Raw genomic sequence first — 11,934 nt, forward strand, 5'->3', positions numbered from 1 at the left:
AATATACCCTGTTATATCTACGGTACTGCTCATGTCTATAGGCGACGGTTACCACTTTCCATCAGGTGGATCATCAGCTTGTTTGCTAAAAAAATATTTTTTATGCAACTTATTCTAATTTCTTTTTACAGCACAGGGAGCAAACGAGCATGATCACCCACAACACCAATAGCATTGCAGGTGTGCTGCCGGCCTTTTAAAAAGGAATATGCTCTTTTCTTGAAGGTTATGTTGTCGTATCGTTTCGGAAATACTGCTGCTGGAAGTTGATTCCAAGTAGTGGTTGGCATTATTAGGCAATTTGGAAACAAATTGTACTTACATATGGCACTTCTCGCCAGCGTGACGGCGAGCAAGAGCGAAACGAATCTTGATGCGTACATTGTTTCTGTGTACACGTTAGTCCACTAAAACGTATACACATTTCATTTTTGTCACTGACACTTGGTACACTGGTTCTTTTATTCCGTTTCCTTCTGCATTCTGTGGCGGTGAAACCTGTAAATGAATAAAAAAAATGTATACTTAAATTTGCCAAAAACAACTATAGAGCTACTTGATTTAAAGTGGTGCGTACAGTGCGTATAAAATTCATAGTGATATCTGAAAACGATAGTTTTATGCCTTCATAATCTGTAGCTTCATTGCCATATCCCATCCTTTAAATCGAAACATGAATATACTAGCACTGTGACTTCACAGCGATAATCCAAATGAGAAATATACGGACAAATAGACAGTATATGTTCTTAAACAGATATACATATTTTTGTAATATATATATATATTCTTTATTGCACTAAAACATACATTAACAACAATAAGTTAATAACAATGTTAGCAAAGGCGAACTTATCTCTAAAAGAGATTTCTTCCAGTCAACCTAACGCAGTAAAAATCTTCGTAACAAAGTCCCATAATGTCCCACTGTTGGGTATATGTAGGACGATATTGGCTACACTAGCCGACCATTGGTGACTTGATCGTGTTTTATTTTTACGACCTTCATAGCGTGGGGGAAAGGGATTGTTAGTAATGGGGTCTAATTGACCCATTACCAGCAATACACTTTATCAGGTCGACCTCCACGCGGTTTTCCCTGGAAACGAGCGTGGTTCATTTTAGCAGAATTCGTCACTATGAGCCAACTGACCTGTTTTTATCGTCACCTATAATCCTTCACTGGTGCTCCGCCAGCGTATACCGACAGCGCAAGTGGGGTTATTATTACATTATCACCCATTTAAAAAAAAACTTTCATAGCATCGTGGGCATATTAAAATGTGTAAATGGGGTTTGACTCCCGGTTGGACCAATTTGGAAAACAAACTCATTTGAATTGCCTCAGTTTTGGATGTAATGTGTTAAGCCCCCAGATGTTCATGTAACCAGGCATGATTCCTTCTAATAATCCCAGCTTGAAGTTTTTTTTTTTTAAATTTATTTAATAAGGTTCACCTACAACTTTTTAACTAGTTAGCATTTTACATGCTACTTTTTACAACATTTTAAAAAGTGGTTATTGTGCCATAACGATAATAGTTGGACATATAGTCTCGTGAAGTTTTTTGTAGTTATTGATATTTTCTTCAATAATGTAGAACATACTTTTGTTCTATCACCAATAGTTTTCGCAGCGTACGCGGCGAAAGATATTTTATAGCATTTTTTTTACACCTTGAGTTACGTCACTAAAGTTTTAGTAAGGACACCTAAACTTTTCTAACAATAAATATAACCTATGTTACTCAGGGTGAACGTAGCTTTGTAATGGCGAAAGAAATTTTAAATTCGGAAAAGTAGTTTTTGAATTTATTCATTACAAACATACATACACACAAAAATAGAAATCATTCCTCTTTATAATATTAGTGTAGATTTAGATTCTCCCATGTCTTGTACTATTTTATTGTACCTACTCAATCTTTTATGATACCTAGAAGATACAAATGAGCGACCTAAAAAAATAAACTTAATGTTAATATGTTTGCTTGAAACTCAATAAAATCCTAGTCCTCCCGACCTCAAAATAAGCAGTTAACCAACTAAACAAAAGGCAGTTAAACTCTAAACATTTCAATTCGTTATCGGCACATTACAAATGCATACAAAATGATGATAAACATCGACCCGTAAATCTTTTCCCTCCACTTACAAATACACTTGTTCTATCCGTTCAAGGCTCCAGATCAATTTCTCAATACTTCCGATGCTATCTATTCGTGTATTGCGAGTATTCCTCTGGACCTTACGAAATGACTGTAATTATGTACATATGTCTTCGACGAATTCATTTGCATTCATTCATATCATATTACTAATATCATAAATGTCAAACCAGAGGGAGACTTTGTACCAAAGTCGATTGCTTGGGTACCTCTGTCCCATTCGTGTTTCAACCGTGAAGCAGTTGTGTCTGCATGGCTGTGTCTCGGTTTGAAGGGTAGGATATGGCGTGAATTTACTGGGTACAGACGAATGACACCTGAGTCCTCAGGAATGGCAACGCATGGGGGGTATCATAGGCGAAACAGTATACTCTGTTATGTCCATGGTACTGCTCATGTCTACAGGCGACGGTTACCACTTTCCATTAAGTGGACCCTCAGCTTGTTTGCCATTCTAAGTTGTATAAAAAAAAAAGATCGGATACATGTATACTCCCATCCTATCCTAATTAGACGTGATACATTACAAATACCTTCTCATATTTATGCATCCGAAATTTCTTACGCCACTATTTTTAGAAATAAGGTAAACATACGTGCTTAAATTTGACATTATAATAGTTAATAAGTATTGAATTCCAACGAAATACCAAAGGCATGATAGAAATGAAATGTGATTACGTAAACAAATAACGTAATTGTGAACTTGGATCTGAACCTACGACCTCGGATAGAAAACGAAACGTAATCTAATTAAACTGTCAAAATATCCGGCTATCTCGCATACATACATATACATATCTTTCACGCCCATTAGGGTAGGCAGAAACAATGGAACGCCAAATGCTTCGATTCAAACAAACCTCTTTCGCTTCTTCCACATTCATCAATCTTTTCGTACACGCTCGCCGGTTACGGGTACTTTTAACTTGGCCCTTCATCAGCACGTCGCCTATTTGGTCGACATACGTCCGTCTAGGGCGGCCTCTACCGACATCTCCGCTCATTCTTGCTCGATAAATCTCTTTGGTAATTCTTATTTCATCCATCCTCTCCAAATGACCAAGCCAACGCAACATTCGTTTTTATGCTATCTCGCATTTTATATTATTATAATGTTTGAAATGGTTAATATAGTGTAACTTTACACGTCATAGTTTTAAAAATTACTAAAATAAGTTTGTTTGTTTTGGCGATGAAACGAAATAAAAATTTGAAGTTTGAAATTAACTATTATCCTAATATGAAATCAAAATGTTCATGTTTTTATTTATGTTTTTGGCTGTGTGGTCCCGGCATAGAATAGGCCCTTCCTTTCCCGGTTTAATTTACTTATAATATAGGTTGGATTTATTTACATATTGATATTCCAGTAAGGACTGGTCTGTTCGAGGACTCTGTGATTGATTGTAGCGTTGTAGCTTTCTTCTTTCTTTTATCAATACGAAGTTTGTGTTAGTCGTTTTATCCGGACATATTTTATTTTTGTTATACACTTAATACTTATTTGAAAAAGCAACAGCTATGTCCTTTGCCCGTTCTCAACTGAAATTGTATTTTGAACTGAGTGGTAGATACATAAGAAAAATGACTATTCAAAAATGTATTATTAGGTATATTTGAATATAAAATATTTATTATTATTATATTGCTTTCTGCAAGAAAGGATCCTAATGGTTAATGGACTAAATTATAATTATTATTTTTAAGTTTTTTAAGTTTTTTTTTTATGCAAAGAAACTGATGTAAAGTGGTCGTCTATAGACAGGAGCAGTACTAGCCCATAAAAGAGTATACTGTTTTACCGATGATACCTCCCATGCGTTGCCATTCTTGAGGACTCAGGTGTTATTCCTTTGTACTCTGTAAATTCACTGCCATATCCCACCCATTCAAACTGAAACACAGCCATGCAAACATAACTGTTTGACGGTAGAAACACGAATGGGACAGAGGTGCTCAAGCAAACGACTTTTGTACAAAGTCGTTCTTTAAGTTCTTTTTTAGATTTTTTTTTTTTTGTTTGTAACTAATTTAACGTTTCCTATATAATTATAAAAGGAATCCGGTCTAAATGTACAGCGTTATAGTCGGTTACCACGCACGCTGCAACAATCGATTTTCTCAAAGCGCGATAATAATTAACTCCCAATGAACCGTATCTGAGTATCTAACGGGATATGAACCCGTTACCCCGCAGTCTACCGCCACAACAACGTAACAGGCTCCCTCGGGCGAGCCGTTGTGATATATATAATTCAGTATTCTCGGGAACAGTGTTCAATGAAAGTGTGGCGAATTATGGAGGGTTTTAAATTGAGTTGTCCGTAATGTAGGAGACTTTGTACAAAAGTCGATTGCTTGGGTACCTCTGTCCCATTCGTGTTTCAACCGTGAAGCAGTTTTGTTGGGCGTGAATTTATTGGGTACAGAGGAATAACACCTGTGTCCTCAGGAATGGCAACGCATGGGGGGTATGATGGGCAAAACAGTATACTCTGTTATGTCCATGGTACTGCTCATGTCTATAGGCGACGGTTACCACTTTCCATCAGGTGGGCCGTCAGCTTATTTGCCATTTTAAGTAGCATAAAAAAAGTATACAAAAAATTTATAACATTTGTTTATATTAATTTGGTAACGATCAATGTTGTATTTTTTCTTAATAAAAACAAAACTCTGTTTGCTACGAAGTAAAATTTGTATGTGTGACACGCGATTCATACGTTTTAAATTAAAACATTATCTATCTAATATTGGCATGAAACATTTCAACATTTATCGGCGAATTATAATGGCGTGATTATAATACTGTCTCGACGGTAGTCGTTGTTTTTTAACGTAGTAAAATCTACTTATTTCAGGCTTAGCTTTAAAGAATTGCGCATCAGAATAGAATAAAATGTTTTAATAATCAGTTATTACTTTTGTTCTTATATCTAGTTTAAATAAATTATACCAGAGGGAGACTTTGTACAAAAGTCCCATGCGTTGGTTAGGTTAGCTAACACAATGATATTTTATGTACTAAATTTACTACCATACAAAGTCAGTCAGTCACTGCGAGGCGGCTCGATGGCAAATTATCGACGTTATCTTATGAGGTAAACGCGCCAATTACCTTGGTTCACTTCTCGTTTTCATACAGAAGATTATCTGCGAAAATGATTCCGTCCCGTTCCCACACACGTTCACGAGAATAACGCAGTTTTACTTCATAATAAATATTTTATATTAATTCTATTTATAGATAGATAAATAATTTATTTGCGTTACTTACAACACACAAATAACGATACAAACATACACATAATACAGACCAGAGGGAGATTTTGTACAAAAGTCGTTTGCTTAGGTACCTCTGTCCCATTCGTGTTTCAACCGTAAAGCAGTTGTGTTTGCATGGCTGTGTTTTGGTTTGAAGGGTGGGATATGGCGTGAATTTACATTTATTTTACTACTGATTTAAAAAAAAAATATAAGCTTAAAAGTTAAATTTGACATAAAAAATTAAATGTAACCAAAGGGAGATTTTGTACAAAAGTCGTTTGCTTGGGTATCTCTGTCCCACTCGTGTTTCTACCGTGAAGCATGATGGTTGTGTTTCGGTTTGATGGGATATGGCAGTAAATTTACAGAGTACAGAAGAATATCATCTGAGTCGTCAGGAATGGCAATACATGGGGGGTATCATGGGCGAAACAGTATACTCTGTTATGTCCATGGTACTGCTCATGTCTATAGGTGACAGTTACGACTTTCCATCAGGTGGGCCGTCAGCTTGTTTGTCATTCTCAGTTGTATATAAAAAAAAGTTATTGTCTCAAATATTCAAACCATAGCCTGTAATAATCGTCACGAATCATTTTTAAGATATTTTAGGAATATATTACGATTGCCAGTCATCAGTGGTTTTTTTTTATACCACTGAGGTGGCAAACAAGCATACGGCCCACCTGATGGTAAGTGGTTACCGTAGCCTATGAACACCTGCAACACCAGAGGTATTACGCGCGCGTTGCCGACCCTGAAGAAACCTCTTTACCCCCCTTTTCAAGAACCCCATGCTATAGTCTCTTGGGAAAACATCGGCAGGGAGCTCATTCCACAACCTGAGTGTTCGTGGTAGAAGAGTTTCCTGCAGTCAATGCTCAGACTGTAGAATGAGTTTTTTGCCAAGTTTTGTTGCCCTAGAAACTACAGTATGGGGTTCTTCAAAAAGAATTTATTAAGATTTCTTCAGGATTGGTACGTGCAAGCAAAGACTAGTCATATTAATAAGCACAAAATAACGTTATGAAAAAAATAAAATTCGAAACTAGTTGACTATCACCTGATACTGACTAAGGTACCTAGATACAAAGAAGTTTGATTCGGAAATAATTGGACAGCTTGTACAAAAACGAATCTACGCTTTTTATAAACAAGGCGAATATCACAAATTCATATGAATTTAAAAATATTAATACTATAAGAAATAACAAACGAATAGAAAAACAAATTAACTTTCTTTTCTTTAATATCATAATTATAATAATCTATTACAATACGAATCAGCATCATTATCAAATGATGATGACTTTGATGCTATATCCATTCGATTCGATGACTCTATTATATAAATAAAAATTTTAACACGTTCTTTATCACATAAACGTTTATCACACAAGCCTCTTCCTTGGGGGGGTTTTGCCAGTAATTGCCACGCTTGGCAGGTGGATTAGTAACCGCAGTTAGGCTTTGAAGATGTTTAAGTGAGACGCTGCTGCCCATCACTCGCCCTTACTAAGTCGCCTCTTACGACGTCCACGGGTAAGGAAGGGGTGGCCTATTCTATGCCTATATTATATTCTTCTGTATTAATAAATCCTTTTAAATGCTACTTTATAAACCAATAAAATTATAAAATTGATAATTTAAATTGTTAATTAATTTAATTTCAAACTGTTTATAATTACTCCTCTCCATCCAAAGGTTGCCTGGAAGAGATCGCTTTTAGCGATAAGGTCACCCATTGTTTTCTCATTGTGATCATTTCTTGTAATTGTTTGTATCTATAATAAATTTACTATTGTAATCTTTTGCAGGGAATAATAAAGAATATCCATCTATCTATTTTTAAATTCACTTAGTGAAAAAAAAAAAAACAAAAATAATAAATTACCAAACGCATTCAGAATGCACAAGACAAATTACACAATACGAGCAATAATTACATGTTCTGTGGCGTGTGTTTGCATTAAAAACACGCATTGCATTATTCATAATGTAATATTAAACAATATTACTTGAAATTCTGTAATTTGTAGCGGAAATGATTGCTGGTTTGTCTCCTTACAAAAGTTCGAGGCATAAGGCAATGATCGTGCCCAGAACAATGGCTAAGTGACTCTTGTATTTAATTTAAAATTTTAACGTAACGAAATGTCTATACAATTATGGCAAGTTACAAAAAGCACGTTAATTACTCTAACTGTATTAAGAATGTTTGGTTTCTTTACTATTTTATACTAGATGATGCCCGCAGCTTCGTCTGCAGTTGTCTTTTTTTTATACAACTTAGAATGGCAAACAAGCTGACGGCCCACGGTCGCCTATAGACATGAGCAGTACCATGGACATAACAGAGTATACTGTTTCACCCATGATATCCCCCATGCGTTGCCATTCCTGAGGACTCAAGTGTTATTCCTCTGTACCCAGTAAATTCACGCCATATCCCACCCTTCAAACTAAAACACAGCCATGCAAACACAACTGCTTCACGGTTGAAACACGTATGGGACAGAGGTACCCAAGCAATCGACTTTTGTACAAAGTCTCCCTCTGGTATTTGCGTAAATTACAAGTACACACGTTTTTTTTTTTTTTTTTTTTTTACAACACAGGGGGCAAACGAGCATGCGGCTCACCTGATGGTAAGTGACTACCGCCGCCCATGATCACCCACAACACCAGCGGCATTGCAGGTGTGCTGCCGGCCTTTTAAAAAGGAATATACTCTTTTCTTGAAGGTTATGTTGTCGTATCGGTTCGGAAATACTGCTGCTGAAAGTTGATTCCAAAGAATGGTTGTGCGTGGAAGAAAGTGCCTTGAAAAACGCACGGTGGAAGACCGCCACTCGTCCAGATGATTGGGATGAAACTTTAGTTTGTGGCGGGTTGTACGGTGGTGAAAATTAGCAGCAGGTATCAATCCGAACAATTCCTCAGAACACTCCCCATGATAAATTCGGTAGAAGATGCACAGAGATGCAACATCTCTGCGCAGTTTCAGTGGGTCGAGTCGGACACGTTATGTGATCGATTCTCTTTTTACGAAATTTGAGAGTGTTTGAACACGATCTTGATGTTAAGTAGTGAGTAAAGTCGAAGATGTTACATGCAGATTCATATTTACTCTAGCATAATACAAATACACTAGTGCAAAAGAAAATGAACGTACGTGACTACTATCTCACTTGACATTAATCTATATAAGTATATATAAGAGTGTAGAGTTCACGTAATCCTGGAATGTGAAGCTGTGGCCCATCAACGTTTAGAAATCCTCGAAACGGTGAGGTCGCTCCGTGAGGCCTGTGAAGATCCCAGGAAGCTTCTGTGTTTCAGTTTGAAGGATGGGATATGGCGTGAATTTACAGGGTACAGAGGGATAACACCTGAGTCCTCAGGAATGGCAACGCATGGGGGGTATCATGGGCGAAACAGTATACTCTGTTATGTCCATGGTACTGCTCATGTCTATAGGCGACGTTTACCACTTTCCATCAGGTGGGCCTTCACCTTGTTTGCCATTCTAAGTTGTATAAAAAAAAGAGTAAGACTGATCCATACATCAACGCACGCAGAATTCACACAGGAACCCAGTTTTTTTACTTTTCCGTGTGATTTTTCAAACGTTTTCTTTAATAAAAATCATGTTCTGTCAATTATATGGGAAACGGAAAAAGAATTATCCAAGTAAGTTTAAACCGCTCTTGGATATTTAATTGAATGATATTTGTCTAAGTTCAAAAAGATTAAAACTAAATTAACAATATAACTTGTAAATTAAAAAAAATGTGGTTATTTTGTTTTTTTTTTTTTATTCAATCTTTACGTTTGTTTAATATTAATAAAATATAATAATAATTAACTAAATTTTTTCACTTCAAATTAAGTAACTCTCATAGCTTCAAATAAACATATATACTCGATATATATGTATTTTTTTGATAGGTGAAAATGGCCTGCGCTAACGGGATACGCTGGCGGAGCACCAGTGAAGGGTGATAGATGAGAATGAAAACAGGCCAGTTAGCCTATCATAATGAATTCATCAGGAATTAATCATGATAGTTTCCAGGGGCACCGCGAGGACGTCGACCTGGTTAGGTATATTGCTAGCAATAGGATTCTCAGTCTCCATTACTAACAATCTCTTTCCCCCCGATATATATGTATTTGTAATCCATATATCGATTCATCGTCATACTATAAACCATTTATTGTCTCTTGCTGAACATAGGCCTCCCCCATAAAGGGGTTAGGCCAATAGTTGCCACACTTGGTAGTCGAATGAGTTGGCAAGCACAGATAGGCTCCGGTGATGTTTTAAGAAGGACACTGCTGCCCATCCGTCGACCATTAATACATTCAGTGTTATTGTGTTTATTTTTATACACGTTTTATACTAAATAGAAAGTGAAAACATATATCAAGCAAGTTTTTTATACCATAACATATAAAGTGGTAAATAAAAAAAAAATTAAACGAGTATAAATAACATAACCAAGTATATATATATTTTTTTATACAACTTAGAATGGCAAACAAGCTGACGGCCCACCTGATGGAAAGTGGTAACCGTCGCCTATAGACATGAGCAGTACCTAGGACATAACAGAGTATACTGTTTTGCCCATGATGCCCTCCATGCGTTGCCATTCCTGAGGACTCAGGTGTTATTCCTCTGTACCTTGTAAATTCACGCCATATCCACCCTTCAAACCGAAACACAGTCATGCAAAGACAACTGCTTCACGGTTGAAACACGAATGGGACAGAGGTACCCAAGCAATCGACTTTTGTACAAAGTCTCCCTCTGGTAAAATAAATAATAATATAAAATAAAGGTAATATAAACCGTCAAAATCATACTGTCTACAGTCACTTACCTGATACTTTCTATAATAATATATTGTTTTTTATTATCGATTTATGCAATCGTCTATGACATTTCCACTCTCCACTGCATGTAAATTAACACGATCAGCTTTCGCTGTTTAGGATTTTCACTAACGCTGAACTTGTATTTATGTTGTTACGGTATATTACTTCAATCTATATACTTTATACATTAATAAACTAAATACATAAATAACAGTGTCAATAACCTCCGATTAAAATTTCCCACTCATTCTTCTTCCTTTTATTTTAAATCCTTTACTGTTCAGGCAGTTCGCCTATGGAACTCACTACCTACCTCTATTTGGTGTGCTCAAACTCTTACTAGCTTCAAAACCTCTGTTAAATCTTACTACCTCTCACTTTAGTACTATTTTCCTATGTTCTCTCTTCATTTGCCTTCGTCATTTTTTTTCTGTTGTACGTGTGCTGTTAAGTATGTGTATGTTATGTATATATTTAATTGGGTATATATTATATATGTATGTGTATGTATGTATGTATGTATATATGTTTGTATATGATAATATTTATATAATAGTGCGCCACATACCCTTTGTCTTTTTCTCAATGTCCTCTACCCAAAGGTTGTCTGGAAGAGATTAGTTAGCGATAAGGCCGCCTTTTGTATCACTTCTCATTAATATTTACTGTATTTGTTATTTCTCTTACTTGGTGCAATAAAGTGTAAATAAATAAATAATTTTCCCAAAAAAATAAACTTAAATCTTGTCAAAATTAATATTACACCAGTATGGGAGTAACTCCTATTGTTAAAAAAAAATGTCTATAAAATCACTAACACCAGGTCAATAAATTGCATGTGTTCTATTGATTCCGCTGTATATTCATTTCTTTTTTTATACAACTTAGAGTGGCAAACAAGCTGACGGCCCATCTGATGGAAAGTGGTAACCGTCGCCTATAGACATGAGCAGTACTATGGGCATAACAGAGTATACTGTTTCGCCCATGATACCCCCCATGCATTGCCATTCCTGAGGGCTCAGGTGTTATTCCTCTGTACCCTGTAAATTCACTGCCATAACCCACCCTTCAAATTGAAACACAGCCATGCAAACACAACTGCTTCACGGTTGAAACACGAATAAGACAGAGGTGCCAAAGCAAACGACTATTGTACAAAGTCTCCCTCTGATAAGTCTCCTCTTATATGTTTTCTTATGGCATAGGGTGTTTTAGTTTGACGATCAGGCGATATTTTTGTCTGAATAAATATTAATTTAATCTAGCTATATCAATTTTAATGTCGATCTAGTTTGATAAGGAACCTGTTTATGTTACTTTTTTTTTCTGTTAAATTACTAAGAATGCGTGTGTATTACCAGTAACTAATGTGATTGGTTCAATCGTAATGTGTTTGAAAACTAGTAGCATGGAACCGCGCGATATTATTTCACGTCGGACTTGTTTTTTTTTTTTTCATTATAGACGATATAAAATAGAAGTATGTATGTATAATGTAGATAATTTTTATTTATTCATTTATACTTTAATTTATAGTAAAATTTTATGTACATTTGGCGGACTTAACACCGGACGGTGTTCTCTACCAGTCAACCATTGGGCAAACAGA

At 35.9% G+C, this 11,934-nt stretch overlaps 1 protein-coding gene across 2 annotated transcripts in view; it reads right to left on the bottom strand.

Annotated features, from left to right (window-relative positions):
* LOC113518977 (cadherin-89D) overlaps positions 1-491 on the bottom strand; it is a 90,406-nt gene extending 89,915 nt beyond the window's left edge. For both annotated transcript variants that reach the window (XM_052898532.1, XM_031907386.2), the window contains exon 1: positions 323-491. In XM_052898532.1, coding sequence (XP_052754492.1) covers positions 323-383 — 61 coding nt within the window. In that variant the 5' untranslated portion in view covers positions 384-491. The remainder of the gene's footprint in view (positions 1-322) is intronic.
* Positions 492-11,934: the final 11,443 nt, after the last annotated feature.

Source organism: Galleria mellonella, unplaced genomic scaffold (assembly GCF_026898425.1).
Source record: "Galleria mellonella isolate WM207_F2 unplaced genomic scaffold, CSIRO_AGI_GalMel_v1 utg44, whole genome shotgun sequence".
In the NCBI taxonomy this organism is placed as follows: domain Eukaryota; kingdom Metazoa; phylum Arthropoda; class Insecta; order Lepidoptera; family Pyralidae; genus Galleria; species Galleria mellonella.